The following is a 23,746-nucleotide window of genomic DNA, read 5'->3' on the forward strand; positions in this document are numbered from 1 at the left end:
TCACTGCCTCCATTTAATATGCTGATCTCAAACAATTCAGGTATTTAGCTCAGCAGCAACTGTCTGCGCTTCTACTCTGTCATCCTAATCATGAAATAGTTCTGAAGTGGACTTGAAACAAAGAAACTATTAGGTCATACCTCTAATAAATAAGACTGACATACAAAGTATTAAAACTCCGATCTCTTTCTACCTGGCGTGTTAGAATAAGTGAATACAGGTTTAAGTTACAGGGATGCAGGACAGAGAAAAACATCCACTCCTTGTCTAACAACCTCACTTAACCTGAAGGATTAACTATCAGCCATAAGAAGTATCTAACTAAAACTGCCCAGCCTACAAGTGAAAGAACTGTGGTTGCTTCTGACAAATGATGCCCTGCTTCTGTTTTCAAAAGCAGTCACTTTTTTAGAACCACACAACAAACTTCACAAACTCAGGCTTGCAAGAACCCTCTATGCAAACTGTGCGGTACATAGACACGCACCTACATCCTCCTAAAATGTTTCAGTTGCAGGACTGAATCACAACTGGTTTGAGCAAATCAAAGGTATAACCCTCTTGCCAAGATGATTTCTCAAGAAGACACTAACAAGCTGACTTCTGGTGATGAGAAAGTTCACGGCACTGGCAAAGGAAAACTTTCTGCACTCTAGAGCAACAGAGCCAGGCACACAACCCTGTTCTGCCCCTTCCTCTCTGCACCAGCAGCATCAAGAACTACATGACATGCCAGGCTCTGGGCTCCTGTTGGACCAGCCTAACTAATGATAACAAAAGGTGTAACATGAACAAGTGAAAGCCAAGAAAGGGAAGAGACAACAGCTCTGTAAGATGTTAAGAGTGCTCAAGGTGGAATTAAACCTGGTGTTACTTAAACTAACATACCACAGAGCTTCTACACAAAACAGGTTTCTTATTGCACTTTTGTAGATACCAAGACTTTTAGAATGTTACTTAGGAAAGAGAAAAAAAAAAGAGCACTGCTACTCACCGCCACTTGTGCAGAATCCATGAACCTTAATCCAAAGTAGTCACTTTCTATAAGGTCCAGATGATACATGATCTGTTCAAACAGGAGCTGGCCTTTGGCTTTTTTCTGAAAATATGAAAGGATTTAGTACTTGGCAGGTAGATTCACTGTAGCATCTGTTTTCTTCTAGGCATACTTTATGTTTTAATTCCAGAAGTAAGAGAATCCCAAAGATAAGCTTCTGAAAACATAACGTGGAAATTATTTTTCCCTCATATTTTTTGATGGCTGTTTTTCTGAAAGGTAAACGTACACCCCACAAGAAGCACATATAATCCTCAAAGGACTTGCATAATCTCCTTTTTTGGAAAATGTCAACACTGACTTGCACAAGACTGAGAGTGTTAAAGTGTCATTTTATCCTTGTCCCTTTTAAGCTTTCCTGACTCACCAGAGTTCAACAAAACTGGAAATATAGCTCCTACAATTGCTATGACTAATGCACCAGAAAATTTTCAGAGCTAAGTACAGCAAGGTGCTTAAGAATTTACTCCTATTTGATATCTAGGCAATTCACCAGTTTCGAAGCAGTTAGCAAAGTGTATTGAATTAGGATACAGCAGTCCATTAGCAAGTGCTTTTAACAACTGACAGGAAACAGTTTGGGGCAAACAACTTTAACAAACATTACTTAGATAACGCATTTGCAGAAGTAAGTTCACTTGGTAGGTGCAAAAAGCCACTGCATATTCTCATACATGATTTATGAAAAACCTTAGCTCTGTCCCCAAGCAAACATTTTTGCAGCAATGACCTAAAAAATTAAACACCTGTTTTTAAAGAGAAGACACAAATAGCACTGGGTAGTTTCTACACAACATATATTTTTCATGCTATGAACTCCTTCACAGTAACAGATTGACAGAAAAAAAACATTAATACATTAGTAGATCTGAGTAGAAGTACTGGTGTTGAAAAGAAGTATTTTTAAATGCAAAGAAATGCAGAAAGGTTTTATACTAACTCTGCAAGCAACTTAAGAATTTCTCTATTTCCATAATGCTATCATCTTGCAATATTTTTTCTTAATATTTATATATTTGCAACTTGAAAAATGGGCTACCTTGCTAAGCATATTTTATAGTAAGGTACTAATCAGCAGATGTAGTCCACCCCTCAAAATTCCTGGCCAGCCAGAATTCTTATTCTCAGAAATAATCTGGTTTCATCACCAAGTCACATCCATGTAATAAACAGCAGCATGCATAATTTTTGCCACCTTTATCTACCCTGATCTTCAAATATTTTAAATTCAACTTTGCAGTCATAATCATTGGTTTACTCTTTGCTTTAGTTAAATCCAACATGATACTTCAGAGCCCACAGTGAAATCTCAGAAAAGTCTGTAAATTGAATCTGTCTAAGCAAGTTCCCCCACAGTTCTTTATTTTCCAGTATTGGAGGAGGCAGAGGGAACAAAAGGCAACTTCACATGCACACAGCATCTGCAAAGCGTTGAATAATGAAAGTGCTGAGATATAGACCTCATTAAATTTGTTCAGGGCAAGTTTTTCCTGTTGACTTCAGGAATAAGTACTTCTCAACCAGTAACAGATTTATTAAACACCAGCAAGACTCGCATAAGAGAAGCCTTGAGGGAAATCACCTACATATAAAACCACACATTTTTTCCACTATTTGAGTCTGTAGCCTCCTTCTTGAAAGAGCAAGGCATTGAACTGTTGATATGTTCCCTCAGCACAGGGTATCTCCTGCTCAAAGAGTAAAATAAACAAAAGAAATCAATGTAGTATTTGCAACAGTAAGACTAGAAAAATGTTTTGTTTTGCATGAAGGTTTCTGCACCATGTCTAAAACAAGAGTAAAATCTCCCCTTATTGGGAAGAACGCTTTCCATCCTTTCCAATTCCTCATTAAGTCATCTCTTAAAACTGTAATTAACGAGTTATCTCAGGCAAATTCCCTCTCAAGGACAGGAAATGGAGCCCTTTAACTCGAGCCTGGAATTACTACACGTACTATCTCACACTACCAACAATCAAAACGTACTACTGTTTCAAATTCTGCAGTGCTGAATGAGTTTCTGAGCATGTTCACCTTTCTGGTAATCTCAGAAAACAATTGAAAGATAAAGCGGACCCAGAATGACTAATGTGGAAGGAAAGTCCCTGAAGAAGAGCACGGAAATGCTGTGGAAAGACTTGCAGGGGTACTGGGTGTTTTCTGACTGAAGTCAACAAGGCTGTCAACATAGAATTAATTACGCAGTACTTTGCATATGAATTAAAGCATCAGTGGCTGTATTTGGTGCAAGTCAGCATAAGTTTCACACCTACTTTAACGTTAAATTCAAATCTTTTTAAAGCCTTAAGTCCTTCCTCATATTTAAACACATGGCTGCAAAAAAAATGCGTTGCTTTGTAACTGGCCAATTTTTATTATTCCAAATTAAATCCTTTGTATTCAGTAAAACTGTGATCTCAATTGTTTTCAAAAGACATAGCAAAGACACTTCAACTGCCTTTGCTGGTAGAGAAGTTAACCCATACTCTGTAGTGGCAACACGCAATTTGAATGACATTTTTATCCTACTGCTACCCTCCGCTTTTTCCCCCTCCCCTTTCTCTTATTTTCTTTTGTTCCTTGCAGCAGAGCTCAGGTTACTCTCAAAGGACAAATATTTTCAAGCTGCTTAATGGTTACCAATGAACTCTTAACGACTCCACTCACAAGCAGCCCAGTCAGTGGCTGGCCCTCCCTTCAGGGCACAAATTAAACTCCACACGAGTTTGTAATTCTGTAAAACCCGACTACTTGATTTATACAGTTCGCTACGCTCTGTAGAAAGCAACATCAAATATCTCTCACAGCAGGAGAATCAACAACTGAACGGGGAAACTTAAATAAAATATATCATTTACATAGGGCTGGGCATCTAGAGGCTTTGCCACACTTCAGAATGAGATTAAAGCATCTTTTGATCGCTTTGGTATGAATCGTACGCCACTCTGCCCCTGAATGGAAGGGATGCTCCCAACAATGTCCTAATGACATCTCACGCTGCTCTTAGTAACTGCAATGGCTGGCTGAATAGGTGTTACAGAGGCTGGACTTAATCCCGGTGTTACAGAGGCTGGACTTAAACCCGGCAGCTCCACAGCAAGGCGGGGTGAAGCCAGCTCTGGTGTTCACCTCGGCTGGGTGGTTTGTCCCTTCGGCACTGGGATAAGGTTAAACAGAGACATTCACCTTGGCTCAGGCACTGGCTGAAACTAGAGAGGCAGCTTCTATACCCTCTTCTCGTGATCCCAGAAGTAAAGGTGATTTCATGGACATGCACTCTAGAAAGAGCATAAGGCAGCAGCTCGGTGCCCCAGAAGTGGCCTGATGGAAAAGCCACTGTCAGTATCAGCAGCAGCCAGGAAGGACCAGCACTGCTGGAGCCACACAGGCTCCCAACAGCTGGGGATGTGAGCCCTGTGCTGGGCAGGCACCGGCTGAATGGCTCACTTTGTAAGGTCTTCTTATCATAGCAAGAACTTCAAACTTCCTAAACCTGGGGAAAAACAAACAAACCACAAACAAAACAAGCAAAACCCCCAAACAAATAACAAAAAACTGCCATCAAAAATACTAACTAAAATGCTCAACAGAAAATTATTTTTCTCCTATTTTTGTTTGTGAAATGTAGGTCCCTATATAAGATGAACTCTGAAAAAAAGAGATTAATGGGCTTGACCTTCATGGGACTTACTATTCTTTGTGGTTTTGCAGCTGTAGTTTTCTGTCAGAACATTTCTTCAAATTATGATGCTAATGTTGCTTATTAACAATAATTTACAGTAGCTATTAACTTCAGTAGCTACCGAAGCTCAAAAACTTCCCTTCCTTGTTTTTGTCAACTCATTAGCAGCCACCATTCATATTCACACCGGTTTCCTCAGAAACATCCCATGTAGCCCCAGAGAAGCTGGGAAAACCCTGTGCGGGATTTACAGCCACCCAGTTGCTAGGATGTCACCCGAGCATGTTTGCAGACCATTGCAGTGTGGGAGCAGCAGATGAGCCTGTGCGTTTTTTATTAAGTTAATACCCCTTCTCCCACACAACATGTTTCAAAAAAATAAACCCTGAGAAAGCTCCAATGATGAGTTTTAAAGGCAAGAGTTTTCATCTCAACATCATGAAAGCAGTATCTATAGTTAACACCATCAAGGTCTGCTGGAGAGTTGGAGAGTTAAAACACCTTATCTTTACAAAGGCAGTGTTAGAAGTACACATTATTTGTATCACCCTGGTCTTCTCGTGGCTTTAAGTACTGACCTACAAATGGAGTTGCCCCTCTCCTCAAATTCCAAGCATCAACCTTTCAAATATCTTTTCCAAACCCCCCTGTCGATTTTCTCCTTCAGCTGAAGATGCCACTGGCAGCAAAACACCAGTTCTGGTTCTCTCTCTGGTGTATCCCCAGCCTTTGACAACATGCAATTCCTGTACCGTGTGAAAAGCCCTTCAAGCTGGAAGGCTGTGGAGAATAATTTCTAGCTCCAGAGAAAGAGCTTAGAAGTTCCGCTATTTACTCAATCTCTCCCAAATAGAGGAAGATAAACATTTGTGATTAAACATTTTGTTTTGTCTCTCTGGAAAACTGAAAAGGCATATCCCAGAATTCTTTATAAAGAATTTAATTCAATATCCATCATAACTGTACAATTATTAGAATACTATATAGAAGGATTTTTATGTACTATGCTCAGGCTTACTGACCCTATACATTAAAAAAAATATCCAACACATTGATACTTGTCAGTTTGTTTTGCCAGAAGTCTCTTATTTTTCCTTTCCCAGAAAGTTTGTCTCTAGTGGTGACACATTTGATTCAATTTGTTTCTGAATCTATTTCCCAATGTTCTTTCTGATACAGAATATATCCAGACTGCTTGTCCAGCATGAAGATGTAGAGATTAAATACCTCCCCCAGTATATTCTCAAACATTTCAGTTTTATTTGGTGTTCCAGCTGCAGGTCTCTCAGGAGCAGCCTGGTTAGGAGCATACGAGAATCCCAGTCTTTGGCTGAGCTCTCTCCAGGAGCAGTGCAGGGGAAGGCAGGGCTTCAGACAAAACTCACTGTTATTGTGTGAACTGGGAATGCTAAACCTTCGGACAACTAAACCAGCCTGCAGCACCATCCCCTGAAACACCACAGGCCAAACAAATCATTCTGATGATCACTCACTTCCAGGTGCTGCCTTCGTCCCTTTCCAGTCTGACCAGGGCATCGTGAATGGCAGCAAGCCCAAAATGCTCACCTGCCATCTGCCCAAACCAACCGGCCCCAGAGCACAACTCTGTACAGGCAGTCAGTGATTCTGCTGCTGCTCACAAGTGCTGAAACGAGTCTGCATGTACTATATATATATATATATATATATATATCTTACATTCAGTCTCAATACGCACTGAAATCTGGCACCTCAGGAAGCACTACGGCTTGGGCCTCCTCCCATGACAGAGAGCAGCTCTGCTTTGTAACACTCCACTCAGGATTGATTTTCCCAGTTTCACGCACCTGAGAGATCTTTCAGTAGTTTAAGCAAATAGTCAAAATCATTGCAATAGTTTAAGACCAAAACCATATGGGAAAAAAGTTTTAATGTATCATCTTGATACATAAACACACAAGCAAATGTTTATTTACTCATTCATTTTGTCAGCTGAGATTTAAAAATTTAAACCCTAGCCTTGAACACCAAGATTACACATTTTATTCAAAGACTTATCTTCCAATACTTCTAGCATGACTAGATCTTCTTTTTAATCAGCACCTGCATCACAGACAGTGTTCTGTATTCCATATATACAGATACAGATATTCAGTAAGTAGCCACAAATACTCTACGGGCTTTTAAAAAAACAGGGCAGATTACTGAGTAGAAACAACTACCACAGTACATCTCTGATCTTGTAGTCGGATCAACACAGATCATCTCCCTTCACACAAAAAGCCATCAGAACTCGTTAACGGTTTGCTGGCAATGTTTTTGGCAGTCCAGATAGATTTCTTAATTTTATTTAAAATAATCACTACAAATACAGTCCTTTTATCTTATTTTGTAAGTTTTACTCCAAAAACTGTAAACAGGTTAGCTAATTCCTGCTATTCCACAGAGCCTTTGGACTGCTTCATACAAGACCTTGTTTTAATTATACTTCATTATAATAAGAACAAACCCATCTCATTTTGAAATCTCCATATTAAATTTCATGCATGCATGCATGAAATTTAGGAATTTAGGAGGAGTATTCTAAGACGAAAAACTACTCAGAGAGCATCCATTCTCATCATTTGTGTCCTTCACCTTACACCACTAGGAAGCTTTTGCCCAAAATTTAGGTTGCACATACAGAAACTGGAATACAATTAACACTCTATTATCCATGAGAAGATTACGTAAATTGTGGTTTAAGCAGGGTCAGACTTTTTTACCAAAACACCCCTGGCTTCCACAAAGCACAGAGCTGCTTCTATATGACCCCATATTTACTATCTGTTGCTATTATAAAGTTCAGCTTATTCCTACACAGAAAGCTATCCACAAATTTTTAAAAAGGTGCATATTCCAAGTGTATCCCTGTAATTTAATTCACACTATTTATCTTGCCATTCTTTCCCCTTTATCCAAATTACCTTTCCCTTTCCCAGTTATTACTATGAATAGCATAGAATTGACTATATCTACAACAAACACTCCATTTTCAGATCTTTTGATTTAAAATCTCTGATGCCATCCAGTACTCAAAACAGCACTTTATTTGAAATTCTTGACAAATGTTTTTGTTTGCAAGTATTTCATAAGCTGCTGGTGACTCCAATTAAAAACAGACTTCAAGGACAAACACTGCTATGCTGTCTTCCCCCACCCCAACCTGCCTTTCCCCACCAACTATCACCACCAGAGGAGTCTGTGTTGCAGCTGCTAGGGCTCCCTTGGAAGCCCAGGCTGGTGTGACTGAGCTGATGGAGTCTCCAGGTACTAAACCAGGGCTGTTCATAGCTTTTGAGAATTCCAGAGGCACCGTGGGGGAAGATGCGAGTTTAGTTTCACATGAGAACAAGATTAAAAGTAAGATAGGAGATGTCAGCAAAACCAAGTTCTTGTCCTCTCACTGCTCATACCACTTCAGCAACATTCCACCCACGGATCTTCAACAATTAGAAGAAAAAGCACAACCTGACTTTTGTCCAAATTGAACTCAAGGTGAGTTAGTTAAAACAGTGTGAGCAACAAACATCAGCAACAGCAAAGTTAACAGACATCATATATTTTATAAAAACTTTTTATAGATAAAAAAAAGATAATAAGCTTCTTAGTGTTTCACTAATCACATAAGTCTGCCAAACCCACTGAATGCATTTGGACAAAATAAAACTTCGAAAAAGTGGTAACAGTTGAGGAAAACTACCAGGTCAAACTACAACTTTAGAATCTGAGATCAAGTTGGGGAAAAAGCCCCCACACATTTCGATCTGCCCTAAAAGAACACTGATAACTTGCATGAAGTTCATGCCTGCCATTTCAAACATACCAAAGTGACAGTATATAACACTGATACTCTTCAGTCATTGACATGGCTATGAAACAAGTAGGTTCTTAAAAAACATCCAGTCTATGTACTGTGTAGGACTGTAGCTTTGATGACCACTTCAAGTCAGGCAATTTTGTAATTAAAAACAACAGAAGAAATAGAAAAGCAGACAGATTAAGCAGCTTGACAGACACCATAGATAAGATCAGTAGACAAAAAGCAGAGTTACTGCTCAAATCCTAGCTCTGTATTTAATAAATTAAATCTCAACTGCATCATTCACAACATGTGATTTTGTCTCCTTGTCAATATTCATAAAAATATCAGTCTTTGCTGCTTAAAAAGATGCTGAAACAGGTTCGGCTTACATTATAATGTTCCCTGTGGTGAGTTTTTTTGTTTATTTTCATTATTTATTGATTTATTTAAACATAAATTCAGCAATCTCAGATTCAATGATATGAATGTTCGGAACTCCAGACTACTCTTCTTTCAGTAGCAAATTCACTAAATGCTTCCTCACCACATTTGGGGAGGCACATGGGGAACCAGATTGAAGAATCTCTCCAGCTGGAAACTAACATAACTAAACCACACTGATTATTTTCAGCCACAGCATTTTCTTGACTCAGCTTACTGCCAGGCTGCCAAAAAACTGTTTCTTCTGCCAAGGGGTATGTGAAAACAAGGATAAATGCAACAATGAAAGCAACATCTTTTCTTCCTGTGGCAGCACCAACTTATGCCACTATAAAGTATTTATGTAGCCATAGATTAAAACAGGTAAAGCATTCATTCCTGCCAAGACAGCTCTTTCTCTGGCTGTGGACTAACCTGTTTGCTAAGTGATCTGGTTGTACAAAACACTTTTTGTTTTGTTTTTTTAATAAAACAATTTTACAGAACTTAGATAATAAGACTGTGCACAACTGAACTGGCACCTCTTTGAGATAAGAAAAGTTCATTCTAAACCAAATCTGCTGCCAAACTAACAGCATCAGTCTTGGAAAATGCCCTAGTTCAAAGAGGACAATGATTCTCAATGGAAGTTTTTGTAAAAGAAAAAAGGTCTCTGTGTATATACATACACTTTCAATTTACCTTCAAGTTTTAGAAAGTGATGTTGTTTTGCCAAGATTTTGTACTCTCCACTTCATCCCGTCTCCCCCCACTTTTTCAAGCTCAAAATGTGAACGATGCAAGTGGAGATGCAAGAATAAACACACTAAGGAGTTTGAAATTAAACATATAATCTACTTTTAATTTATTGTATTTTAATCACCAAAGGAACTGGTACATGTCAGCCACTGATGATGTACTGTAATTATTGCATCTAGCTATGTAGGTTTAGCATATTTGTTTACTGTTACTCATAACTTATATGTCCACATACAAGGCTCTATGTTGACTTATAAAGAAAAAAAGCAAGAGGGAAAAAAGTTTCACATAAAAATAAATAGTTACTGCCCTTTTACAGCCCAGATGGCAGGTCATGACACCTCTTCGGGTTCAATTTATGCTCCTCAAAGCCTTAGAAATGTCGTTAGAGGCGCCAGGAATTTGCCTACAGAGCCAACCCCAACCTTAAAAGATTACTGCTCTAGTTACGTGGAGACACTAATTTAAACTTGAGTACTCTTTAAGTGTAACTCTTGCTATAAAGTGTTTGTGGGCATTCCTGGCCTCAAATCAAGCATCCTAGGCACTACACAGCACTGAAGACATTCACTACATTGTTTCAGAGATGTACAAATTAGTTTTACTGCCCTCTATAAACACCTATCAGTGTAGCCATTTCACAAATAAAGATGCCAAACTATTTCTTTAACTCTAGATTACTTCGGGTTCTGGATATTTCGAGAGTTATTTCCGCTTGCTACGTCAACACCACCACTCAACACTCAAGTTGAGAGCCTTCCTTAAACTACCTAACATTACAAACACTCTAGAAACGAGCTTAAAATAAGAAGGGGAGGAAAGAGAGGCCATTTGAAGCATGGCTGCTCTGCAAGCTCTTTCTAGCCAGCAGCTGCAACATCAGCGCAACTGTTACTGCAGCCAAATCCTACAGAACTAGTCAGAAGATCTCACAGACCCACAGCTTCCTAACTCAGCTGTGTGAGATCAAAACAAGTCACTAACAACTCTAACACGTGGTAATGGAAAAACAGAGCACATTGCTTCTATTGCTACTGTTCATCCTGTTGGCCAAAAACATGTATGCAATTAAGCAGAGTAGAACAGACACGTGCATGTTAAGGGAGCTTTAGAAATGTAAAACAGTGGCTAACACCTCACTCCCAGTAAAGCACTATGCTATGAGACAGTCCCTGCTATATAATCTGCCCTGAGGAGGGGAAGGAAGTAGAATCCTTCTCTTCCCCTCCCTCTCAAGTGAGCGCTAAAACCTGCATCCAACCCTGACACAAACTCAAAACAAACAAAACCCACACGGAAATTCCTGCTCATACTTTGGCTCAGCCCTCCCCTTCAACAGTTACACCAAGAGATTTACCCTCCTTTTTAAGATGCATACATAGCTCACTTAAAAAAAAATCCAGTTCATGCGAGATGTTACCCTCCCTAAATTAAGCTTTGGCACAACAACTATATCAACGTGCTAGAAAGCGTTCAATCTATAACGCACAACGACATCTAACGAAACGCTTTCTCGTTTTGGCACACAAGAAAACTAACTATACTTTCAGTACCTTTTTATGACAAGTAACTTAGTGGACATCAAGTCACGGGGTCAGTTGCTACAACAAACAGATTTGCCTTTACCTTAAGGCAGCAAAGAGCACAATCAGATGGACACAAGCGAGCAGTATTTAGAAAACAAACTTGCATCGCTCATACCGGCAAGTCCACGCTGACATCTGTTCCATCCAGCAGCGCTACCCGGCAAGTAATGATGGACTTTGCGTCCCCAGCTGCAGGAATGTGGGTTGCAGCTCTCTGGGCCTCTCTGAGCCGTTCCTTCTCCGCATGCTTACGCATCGACCGCCGTCCAAGGGTTCGACGGAAAAAGCTCAGCATCTTTGCTACAAAATCCAACACAGAAAAAGTTAGTTTTTCACAAAAGGAAAAAAAAAAAGTTATTAGAAAACACCAGAATTTGATAAGGAACTCTTGCTTAGAACAGAAAGAACAGAACTCATTTATGAAAAACTGTAAAACTTAGATGAGTGTACAGTTTGTTGTTTTGTTTTGAGGTTTTTTGGTTGTTTTTATTTTTTGTTGTTGTTTTGTTTGTTGTTTGTTTTTTTTTTTTTTTTTTTTTTTTTTTTTTTACAAGCCAACATAAAAGACCCAAACAGCCGATTCACTTCTTTGGATTTAAATACCCATGCTCTTTGACTACTTTAAAAAAAAAAAAAAGCAGCTCAAACCCTTGACAATAGTTAGGGTGGTTTTGGGAACAACCTGAAAGTATATTAGAAAAAAAAAAAAAGCGCGATTGTGTAGATCTCAGACGATTATTCTTTCATTAATACAAGCACTACTGCACTCTTCAATGAGACGGTCTCTCAGACCAGGAAAGCAACTAAGAACCAGCTGTTTTCCTGGCTGACATACTCCATCTCTCTCATACAAAAAAACCCCACTATAAGCGGCCCTTCCTGCCCCAGAACTTCGCTCACAGACCGGGAAAGGCTCTGCACAGACCCGCGGATCCCAGGGACAGCGGCCTCCCAGCCGCGCACCCGCACCGGGTGTCGCCTCCCGGGTCCCGAACACCCGGAGCCGGCGATGAGTCACCCCCGAGCCCCAACAACCGGCCGGGCTGCCCCGAAAGCAACCCAGTCCGCGAGCACGGAGCCGAAACCCGCCGCCGCCCCCTCGCCTCACCCGGGGAGCCCCGGCAGGGAAAGGCCGCCCCGGGGCGCCTGCCCGCTCCAACCCCCCTTCCCAGACCACGCCGGCCGGGCGCCCCCGACCCACCCTGCCCTTACATAACGCCCCGAGACCGGCGCCGCTCCCCGCCCCCCGCCCGCGGCCCCGCTCCCGCCCGGCGGCCTCGCCTCAGGGGTCGCGCCGCGGCCGCTCGGGCACCGGCGCGGTGGCGCCGCCGACCCTCCGTGCCGGTCGCAACAGCCTCCCCGCGCCGCTCACCTGGCGGGCGGCCCCTCGGCCCGGGCGGCGGCTGCGGCAGAGCCGGGGGCGGCGGGAGCGCGTCCCCGCGGCGGCTCCTCAGGACCCTGTGGGCGGGAGGGGGCGGCGGTGAGGGAGCCCCCGGGAGGGGCGGGCCTCCGGACATGGCGGAGAGATGTGGGAGGCCCTTAAACGGGCAACCACTCGCTCTCCACGTCCTCCTGTCCACGCTCACTCACCTGGCGGCTTCTGCTGCTGCTCGCTCCCGCTGGGCGCAGGAGCGGAGACCGGGGAGAAGGGCGGCGGGACGGAACGCGGAAGGTGGACGGTGAAGAGATCTTTTTCGCGCCGTGCAGTAGGGCCAACATCCCTTTTAAAGGGGTGGAGCCCGGAGAATGGGCGCCCCCGCCCCGAGCCAGGTGGTTTCGCCCGGCTCAGGGGGCGCCGTGGGGGGCGGCGGGGCCGCGGCCCGGCCCACGTTCATACCCGGGGAGGGAACCGGGAGGCAGGGCGAGCGGCCGGGCCAGCAGCTGCACCTCGGTCACCGCGATGTGGGGCCTGGCGGCAGCGACGCTGCGCGACCGGGCTGAGGGCAGCGGCAGCGCGACCAAGAACGGCCGTGAGGTAAAACGGGGCCGACCAGCAACACGGCTTTCCAAGTATTTCGCAGAATTTCGGGATTTTTCTAACGCGCGGTGAATTTCCCTCCGCGGACCAGCAAGAAGTACAGCAAGGAGCCCTAGGCAAACGCGCTCTCAAACCACTAAAGCTCGGAAGGAAATAGTCTCTTTAAACACTGCCTGAAAGGATAGGTGCAGCAATGCGTTAAATAAAGCAGAGCCATCTATAAACTAACACTGTTAGTATTTATACCCTGAAATAATTTTTGACAACAAAATACTGATTGTATTCTAGTGCCCTTTGCTAATACAAGTTGTTGCAGTGATTTATAGTTATTTTTTTGTTACTCCAGCCTAAGGGGAAGAGCCCCGCTCACTGCGTTTTTTTTGAATACGTAAATATTTGTGCTCAAGCTAGTATTTGAGATTTCCAAATAGAAAACCTCAGGAAAAGCAATAAAAGTGAGAGGCAATACAAACTCCGTTTGTAAAATTGTAGTGGCAGCTGACAGTGACCCTGCTCTGAGTAAACGAGCTCCAGACTCCTTTGAAACCCCGGGTAACTGGGAATCCAGCCTCTGGAACACTATGAGTTGGGTGTATCGCGACTGCTTGTTCTAACAATAACATAACATTTTCTACGCTCAGCTGTGAAACCTGGGCTGAGATCACCAGTCACTCACCGGCCACGCAGAGGAACTGGCACAATGAAACACATGGTGATGAATGAAGCATCTGATGAATTCTTGATGCAGATCAACTATCATTTGCACAACAAGGATGCTCAGTTTTTAGCAGAGATGTCCATCACATAAATGGTAGTCTCCTTGCCATTAAGCCTACACCAATCCATGCTTTCCTATCAGAGCATTCAGGAGAATAAATTACCTGATTTTTAGAAGTGGTCCCTGCATTTTCTGCCCATCTTCAATTATTTCCTCAAATTGAGCTTCTTTACACTTGGTCACTCACAAGCTCCCTTGTTGCCACCACGAACTCCATTATTCCCAGCTTCCTTTCTGTAGCTACAGTGACACAAATATTTCTGCTCATTTTTGATCTTATTTCCCACCAGCCTCTTGCTACTCTTCATGTAATTACAGTCTATTCCTTCCTCACTATTTACTACTCAGATGCAGTTCAAGTATTTGCACGTGCAACTGTGGTATCTGTGACTCATCTTCTATCCAGTCTTCCTATTCCAGTTTTAAACAAATCTCTGCTGACTTAATAAGTCTTCGTTCTTCTGTTTCACTCCTTGAATGCTTTCCCAGTAGTTTATCTTTTTGTACTACAAATCCAAGCACCTTGTCTTCACTTTAAAGTCCTAAATGAATCAGTCAAGTCCTAAATTAATCGGTCTCTCTTAGGCTCTTACCCCTCCTGAGATTTCTGTCTTGCCTCTTAAGTCCTTCCATCATCTTTTCCTACTTTTGCTTTGAACATCCCCTCAAGCTGCCATCTGGAATTTTTGTTCTTCACATCGCTACTCCTCATACCCTCAGGTTTGTGATCAGACTATAATATCTACTGAACACTCTCATCCAAAACACTCACTGTGTAAAAGATAACTAGTTATTCTTCCACTAGACCAAAAACTGTAGTATATATTTTTGGGTCAAAAAATCTGGCTGATACTCAAGCTGCTTCTGTAGCCAAGAAATTTCATTCCTGGTAATTTAGCATCCTCTTCTGGTGCTCAGTCCATAGGGCTGTATTTATGGCACGCTATGTCAGAAAGTAAAACACAAGACAAACATTACCTGGCATCACAAGTGTATGAAAGCAGCACAGCAAAACCATGTGTATAATAGCAAGAAAATGGAAAAAAAACTTTAAATTACTAAAGCACATCTTTATTTTGCAATTAAACAATTAAGATCCACAAGTAAACTATATATATATTTTCAAGTCTGTACCTAGACAGCTATTTGTCAACTGAAATTAAATATATCCACAAAATATGCATAACAGCATTTTTTTTCCACATAATAGAATGAAATTTTACTTAAGACTAAAACAAGACTTGTTAAATGTTAATTAGCATATTTATCCTGGGAACTGCTGGTTTTCGGTAGAAGTTAGTGTATAATTTTAATGGCAAGAAATTTCATTTTATCAAAATGAGGACAAATACATAAGGCCCTTTAAAGCATACAGTAGCTGCAGTGACAAAAGCTGAATTTATTTTCACATCATCCAGTGTTGACCAATTTCAAGTTTCCATCATTTTTAATCAACCACCCCCAGCTGTTTAGCCAAGATGTTGCCTTTATGTTTTCTTTATTTTTTATTTTATTTTTTATTTTTCCTACCCATCATGTGCTTTTTAACAAATTTGTAGGCAAAAGTCTACTTACAGGAAGAACCTTCCCATCCTCCAACATTAATAAAGGTACACAAGAGTTATTCTAAACAACAAAAGAGCTATTTGACTCTGAGATGATTTACTTCACACTTGCAATCCATCATTCAGCAGTATGAAACTGAGATGAAATGTGACAACTGAAAGCCACAGCTGGAAATGCAAATTAATTATCAGAAGTAACTAGCAAAAAATATTGCCACCATCTGATTGTTAATAATGATCTAAATAATATTCTTCCCTTTGTATTTACACATAGTATAGCACCTGTTGCAGAAAAAACCAAAACAAACAAGAACCTTACACAAACAGCCCTGCCAATTTGACTAGTTAAAATAGGATTGCTGGTAAACAAACCAAATCAAATGCAAGATAAATCTGGATACAGCAAATAAAACCTTTGTTTTCTTACCTTATTTTTCCTGTAAGATTATTGTGTATTGTTACTGTGGTGCCCCAATGTACTGAGATAATTGCACTGGATCTTTTATAGTCTAGTCTTTGTGGATATATTCTAGTTAAAGAAAACAACAGCTTAATGTAAACTGTTTAACCCTTTCACTCATGTCTTAGGCCCCTGGCCTAGGAATAAAAGGGTGACAACTTCTTTAAACTTTGTTGTGCATTATCTTATCAAAATTCAAATAAGTTAAGTAAAAAAAAAAAATACTGATTTCCAGGTAATTGATCTAATGTTAAAAATAATGCTTAGCAGAAACATTTACAGTAAACATAGCTAATTTGCAGCTAGCTGAGAGAGATCACAGAGATAAATTTACGAGTACCCTGTAGTTTCTATTTGCACCTTTTTTTTTCCTATATTTTTTTAATGCAAGCTATATTATTCTTTTTAAGACAGGAAAAATGAGATGATAGAATTATTATCTTCTTAATATCTATTTTCTCAAAGTCGCTCAGAAACTTACGAACAGTAAACCAGAACAGTTGTAACAGAAATCATTAGAACAGAAGGTTGTAATAGAAATCATTAGAAATCACTAGAAAGCATTCGTACCAGGGTGTAATAATCTCTGTACAGAAACCCATTAAGCATCTCTCTCCAAACCCAATTTATTTTGTCCAATAGTTCAGTCAGTAGTAAGTATGAGATAAAGTGCTACTATTCAAACATCAAAACACTTTGAAAAAAATCACCCTTTAAAATGTGTAAGCTTGCTAAATACGAAATAACATAACCAACAAACTGTCAGCCAGTCTGCGAAACGATAGCTCATGCTATTGCAAGGACAGATATTTTAGTGGCTTCTTTTTCCTTTTTATGAGGCTGCCGGTTCAAAGAAAACATGCCAAAGCCAACAGCCCAAGCTTGCAGCTTGTACACCAGTTAAAAACTGGTAGCTGGAGAAGCCCTGCATACTGAAAAGATGCACATCCACGGTAGCAACCAGCACAGAGGTAAAATCAGTGATAACAAACTGGCCTCCTTTGCAGACTGCTAAACCAGGGAAAAAAAAATCATTTTCAGTTTATAACTGCTGTGTGGTAATACAAACAGGACAAACTATCTTCCCCATCACCACTAATCCCCGCACTTGCATGCAAGATCTATGTCTAATTAATGAAATGGTTTTTCCAGGCTTTGATATTGGATCCTAGCACTAAAAGTAGCAATGGAAAAGATTCTTTCCAGTCTCAAGACAAAAGGTGCGTACTTAGATTAGCAAATACACCCAACCAGTGGTGGACCTAAGATGTGAGCTACGAGACTACAAGTGACATTAGAGGGCACCATTCCTGTACTTTGTGAAAGTCCAAATGTGCTATTATAAATTGTAATTTGGACCATTACCCAATCCTACCCTTCATCCTGAGGGTCTTGAAGATTACTTGCATAGTGACTCTACAGCCTGAACCCAGCACACATACTGGAGAACCTGCTTTCACATGGACATTGGTGGATGGCGGATCTGTAGTTTTTCATGCCAATCCCCTGATCCATCAAACATCACCCACGTACCTGCACACACACTGCAGAAGCATAAAAATATCACGTAATTCAGGTCCACAGGATACCTGGAGCTCCAGCATCTCTATGCCAGACCTTCTCTAATTCCCATCTCCCTGGGCAGTGCAACTGCAGCAGCTCCGCTGCATTTTGGCCCTTCCACAGGTACCACAAAGCCTTTTGGAAGGTCTCCATGGAAAGTTGCCAGCTACACGGATTCCATAACAAATTCCTCGTGTTCCTTAATCACCCAACTGCTTTCTTACTCATTCTCTAATAGATGGTGTGCCAGACTATAATCAGGTAGTCTAAGAAGCAGCATTATTGCTTTATATGAGATATAAGCTTTCAAGATTTAACAGAGCAATGTGGAAGAAACATCAGCTAGCATTAAACGTAGTGAGAAAAAAAAACCCAAAACAATGGGCTTTTTCTTTTTCATAACTGGGAGAGAATAGCTAAAAATAAAATGCATAAAAGCAGTATTTTACTGCTTAAGACTTTAAGTTATTTAAAATACCAAATGCTTCCAAGTTTGGAATGAATTAATTATTTAGCCCCATTATCTGGTATACCTAAGGCAGCACTTCCCAAAGCAGATTGGCTGACAATGTGTAGGTGATTTATTAAACAATACCTGCACCTTATTTCATATTTAGCAAAAATAAAAAATGCCCCCCCAAACACTCAAAGCCCCTGCTAGAGCCCCATGTCTTTCTACTAAACAAAAACCTTCAAAATCCACTTTAAACAAGAGATGGTAGTGGTAGTTTTCACTCTGAACCTGAAAAGAAAACAGAAGTCTTAAAATCATACATTGGCACAAAATTGTCATAATATTGCTCTTATTTACAATGAAAACTTTTTTTAAACTGGATTTGTATCATGGAAGTGTTACAAACACACTCTTTCCCACACTCGCCCAACATTTTTCCTAATCAAATGGTATGAAAATAATTAATCATAAAATCCAACAGTCATAACACCAATCACTTACAGGTCTATAGGTCATTATGTCTGAAAGATACATTCATGTTTTGTACAGCATGAAACATACAAAAACTTCTTTAAAAAACTCTTTAGGATGATACAGATCTTCATAACCCAAAGTAAAATATTTAGCAATTTCATTTTTTTTTGGCCATATAAAAATAGTTTAAAGGCCATTTATACCACAAAAGGTAGAAACATTTGAACAAATGATTTATGGTGCAGAAAGGCTTCAATGCCAACCTCTATCCCAATCGCTTTTTGGTTTCCACCATCCTGGCTTTGGAGAAGCCAGAAAGTCAGAGAGTTGCTGATGGCCAATTACCTAAGGATAGCTAACTTGTTCCAATTTTTGCCTAGTGCAGCTAATTAATACACTACAAAGCATCTTAAGTCAGTACAGAGGACGATTTTGAAGAGACCTATTATTCTTGCCTGTGTTTGTAATCAAAACAGTAATCACAGATGATCAATAAATATCTCACACTTAATTGTGGTATAAATGGGTCTTTTTGAACTGCTTTGGCAACTTTACATAAGAATATTTAAATATGTGACATACCAACACTATATAATGTTGCTATAAAATCCATTTCTGATTTCCCTCAGAAAAAAGGGTAAATGCTATTTTCAGTTATGACTTGACTATGAAGAAAATTTATTTCAACATAATGGATTATTTTATTTTTTAGACATTAAATGCCAAGTTTAAAATAAACTTCCATCTAGCCTGCATTTCAGCCAATAATCTTGTCACACTGAAGTTAAAGCTTATACTTTCCTAAAGAAGAATTTTCTTTTGTTGCAAATGGCTTAAAATATAACTGAGATTAAAGCTACCTTATTACTCTTTTTCACTTAATCAGATCCAGAAATTCTTGTAAGATTAATTATTCACTGAGGGATAATATTGATTTAAGCATGAAATCTAGAAATATAAGTAAGAGGGCCACAGGCCACCTAATATTTTGTTTTCTAAAAATATTTTAAACTCTATTGTAAACTTCCTTAACACTATCTTCCATTTGGCATTGTGGTTCCTGTTTATGATTAAGCCATACGCCAGGATTTCAGTTTGCCTGAATCCCTTTTCACTTAGAACTTCATAGCTGATTTCTTTCTAATGTCCTTAGAATACAGCATATAATTCTTCAATAGTTAAAAATTATTTAGTGTAGAACTTTCAATTTTAATTTATGCTCTGTATAGCCTACAACAAAATTTACTCGACAAACATTTTCAGAAAACCAATACAATAAATTAAAACTTTTAAATAGAGGGCACAAAGTTATGTTGTCACAGGACAGTCAAATAAGTGACTGATTTTTTTCTTACAGTATATTACACTGGACACCTTGCTTCTGAATTGGTTTCTCCTATACTGGAAAAATACTTTAAAACTGGGACATTTATGTATCTTTAGAATGAGCTCAGATACTGTATCAGACAGACAAGTCTTACAAATCTTCTACCTACTTAAATAAGAAGCAACCCATACCAACTGGAACAATTTTGCACAAGCATAACAGAAGGTGACTGGGGTCAATATGGAATTTAAATAAAGTTCTCAAACAACTTCATAGTGTTCTCCTCCCTTCCCCCCACCCAAACAATTAAAAAAAATTAAAAGGCAGACCTGTACGAACATGGCTTGAAATCAGCGATGAGGATTTAAATAGTAATTGGTTAGCAGATAATGGAATTAAATCACATCTGATTGCAAGTTCAACTTAATTATCAGTGCTATTAAAGAGTTACGTTCTAATCAAGTAAGACAGCTATTTCTCAATAAAAGGATAAAACAAAGTATCAGCTTCTAATGACCTACCAGCATTTCATAGTAAGCTGCTTGTAAGTTACTAGTTGGAAGGAATGAAGGAATGTGTCAGATTTCTCGCATAATTCAACACAGCAGCATACAATGCTCATTCATGAAGTTGGCAGAGGTGCTTCTGCTCCCGAGAGCAGCACGCAGGTACTTGTATAAGGAAAGAGGGAGTGGTATTTCTCTGACCCTTTGTGGTAACACGTTCCAAGCACCAAGGGCCATTTTAAAAATCTGAACCCATTAAGATAAATATGACAGGACAATACCGCCCCCACAGACTGATGAGTGCCTTTCACTGGATGTATGCTGTAAGTCTCAAGGCACTTAAGGGGTTAAGACATAATGCATGCACTAGTTCCCATCACGTAATCTTAAGTCACATGAATCAGAATACACCAGTGTACGACACACAAACTGTGTCAAAGAAATGCTGTTTATTATTATTATTATTATTTTTTATTGTTAGTTTGTACAAGATGCTGGTAAGTGGGCAATTATGCAGCTACTGCTGGGTTAACACAGACACCAGCGTTCCTCTAACAACCAGCTGGTTTCTTGTCAGGGTGTAGGACAAAGTGTGTGCTGCATCAGTAGGCAGTGTGTATCTATTGAGTATTGGCAATATTGCTAATGTTGTAAAAAACAAAACAGTGAGAGTCTGTACATAGTAAATAAACCTAGCACTGGAAAAAGACCATGGCTTAGTGTATTTTTTCATTTGTTTTTCATTTTAAGAGACATGGGTGTAAAACAGAGTGAAGTAATTCCAAGCCTTGTTTGTAGCAATTCAACCAGAAGCGCAGTATGACACTACAATGAAATATCGTAGATTACCCTGAACACAATTAGTTCTTTCAGTTTATGGTTTGTTCGAAGCAAAGCACGAAAATAAAGTCTTCAAAGAGATGAAGGTTAGGAGAGTTTCGGAGACTGATTTTGTTTCAACGTAAAGTGCAACAGTGCTGAAGTTTTCAAAGTCCTTTGTCAATTCTTTGCTGTACTTCACTATCATTTCCTGCAAGCAGTATTATGGCACAAAGAACGCTGCCAGTTCATTAGAGAGGACAAGATTCCTCAATTGATATCCTAGTTTTTTTTTTGCTCTTTACTTATGCAGTGGTGCTTGTAAAGGTTTGATAAATCCTTCTTCGTACACCTTCAAAATAGCTTCACATACAAATCTGTATTGACTCTGAAAAGGAAAGCAGATTCAGTAAATTGAAAATAAATGTAACAACCACATAACATCGAAGCAGGAAAGGCCTCTAAGGTTTCCCCATACCATTCTCTCGACAGGCCAAGAACTGTGCTTCGAAATTAGTTTAGGAAACACAAAACAACGGGAACTTCATATTAGAACATCTTGTTTCTCAACAGAACAGGATGAGCAGCACTTTGAAATATATACCAAAAGTAATACCCACAACATATTATTACAATGTCACATTAGTAATTTCCTGCTCTTCATTTCATTGTTGGTTTCACTGACCTGAGGTTTCCAGGCACTTTGATTTAGAAGTTATAGTTTCAACGTACTTTCATTCTGTCATGTTACTCTCAGAATTTGATAAATAAGAAAATTGTTTCATGTTGTAAAAAGCCCAAACTCCAGTTTATTAACATTATATAATGTCTAAGTCTGCAATGTATTCAAATACAGCACCTGCATATAAAGAGGCCACTAATATTTTGTTTTGAACAAATAACAGTTAAAAAACCCACAAGTAATCAAATTAGAATATAATGAAAATAAAATTAAATAAAATCACTGTTTTGTAAAACACCACAACTAACACTGAATACCACATAATGGTGCATCTGCTGGTCAGAAAGCCAGCATGCCTCCAGTTCAGTGTGGTGGAATATCCCTCTCTGTGCAGTAATTAGCGATGTCAGACCTTAAACGGGTACTGTAACAGATTCAGCGATACAATAATTATTTACTATATCGTTGCAGGTATATTAAGCCAGTTAATTAATACATATTTGTGTAAAATACATATTTTGCCTGCAATGCTGCCTGAAGGAGCCCCAGCTCTCCTCAGGCAGCAAACTGAGCAAAGACCTGAGTGCTGGGCCATCTCCTGGACACCGGGTGAATCTGTCAGGATTTACGAAACAGGAGAGCGAGTGCTAAAGGAGAACAGCTACAGTTCATGGCATCTTAAAAACAAACTTCAAATCCTTTACCACCCCTTCTCCCCTTGATGCAGTGAACACCTGCATTTCAAAGCTTGAAAATTCTGGCCTCTGATCAAAAATGGGAAGACCACAAGATATTTAGCACAAGCTGGGAAAAAATATAGTTAAAAGCCTTACCCCTGCACCTCCTCCCCTTAGTCATAGAACTCTCTTCCTCTCTATGTATGCTAGAGAGATATGCTATTCATACGGTGTAGTCATCACAAACAGCAAGAGCCATCCTTATCTTTTTTTTATGTATCATCTTCCTCACCCTTCCCACCCTAGCTGAATAAGGCAACTTTTTTTTAGTGGAACATGAATACTGGACAGCAGCACTGAATGACCACCTAGAAGTGGAGACCCATATATACTTTATGTCAGCCTGAATACTCTCTGAGGAACAGAGAAGGTTTATTCAAATTGGATTAGAGGAACTGCAGCAAGGACATTAAAGTTACCACCTTCAAGTAATTGTGGAAGAGATTTGATACATTTTTCCATCAAAGTTTTTTTGTTTGGTTGGTTTTGGTTTTTGTTTTCGAAAGACAACTCAATCTTTTGATCCGTTTAAGGTATTTTCTAAAAATGTAAACGGAAACTGCTCTCAGAGACACATAACACCTAACTGATACAAATACAACATTTCTAAATTTGTTCTAAAACGTCTACAACTCTGAAATGTAATACATTAAAGCAACATAGCAATTATCTCAAACACCCAAAGATTACAGATCCAGGAAAAACTCCAGCATCTTGAGACACATCAAATGTGAAGACAGCACCAAAAGAATCCTGGTGTCAAATTGCCTTTTTTTTAGAATACATACAATTAAAATTATTTTGATACATCTCACATCAGATTTAATGGCTTTGATTAAAAAAGAAAATACTATTTATGTGATTAGTTTCCTTTAACTGAGTCACTACAGGGCAGAGTTAAGTCTTGCAACTAGGGCAACATAAGATCACTGAATTGCATCACTGAAGGTTTTCCTTACATGTTTTTGATCTGTCTGTATTTGCCTTTTATACTATTCCCATTATTGACACCTGGAATTGGGCTCCTGCTTTCTCCACTGAATAATTTGTACCCTACGGAAAACAGGCCTTTTTGA

The 23,746-nt window shown here is 39.7% G+C and overlaps 2 protein-coding genes across 6 annotated transcripts in view; both read right to left on the reverse strand.

Annotated features, from left to right (window-relative positions):
- EPB41L5 (erythrocyte membrane protein band 4.1 like 5) overlaps nt 1-13,054 on the reverse strand; it is a 59,676-nt gene extending 46,622 nt beyond the window's left edge. For 3 of the 4 annotated variants that reach the window (XM_065070615.1, XM_065070614.1, XM_065070613.1), the window contains exons 1-4: nt 12,918-13,053; nt 12,700-12,785; nt 11,443-11,627; nt 995-1,099 (exon numbers count right to left, since the gene is read on the reverse strand). In XM_065070615.1, coding sequence (XP_064926687.1) covers nt 995-1,099; nt 11,443-11,622 — 285 coding nt within the window. In that variant the 5' untranslated portion in view covers nt 11,623-11,627; nt 12,700-12,785; nt 12,918-13,053. Of the gene's footprint in view, nt 1-994; nt 1,100-11,442; nt 11,628-12,699; nt 12,786-12,917 lie in introns of all 4 variants that reach the window. The other variant, XM_005512340.3, reaches the window with a different exon arrangement.
- A 2,078-nt stretch (nt 13,055-15,132) lies between these two features.
- The window catches only part of PTPN4 (protein tyrosine phosphatase non-receptor type 4), a 116,922-nt gene continuing 108,308 nt past the window's right edge, over nt 15,133-23,746 (reverse strand). For both annotated transcript variants that reach the window (XM_065070611.1, XM_065070612.1), the window contains one exon: nt 15,133-21,639. In XM_065070611.1, coding sequence (XP_064926683.1) covers nt 21,553-21,639 — 87 coding nt within the window. In that variant the 3' untranslated portion in view covers nt 15,133-21,552. The remainder of the gene's footprint in view (nt 21,640-23,746) is intronic.

The sequence above is a fragment of the Columba livia genome, chromosome 7 (assembly GCF_036013475.1).
Source record: "Columba livia isolate bColLiv1 breed racing homer chromosome 7, bColLiv1.pat.W.v2, whole genome shotgun sequence".
Lineage (NCBI taxonomy): Eukaryota > Metazoa > Chordata > Aves > Columbiformes > Columbidae > Columba > Columba livia.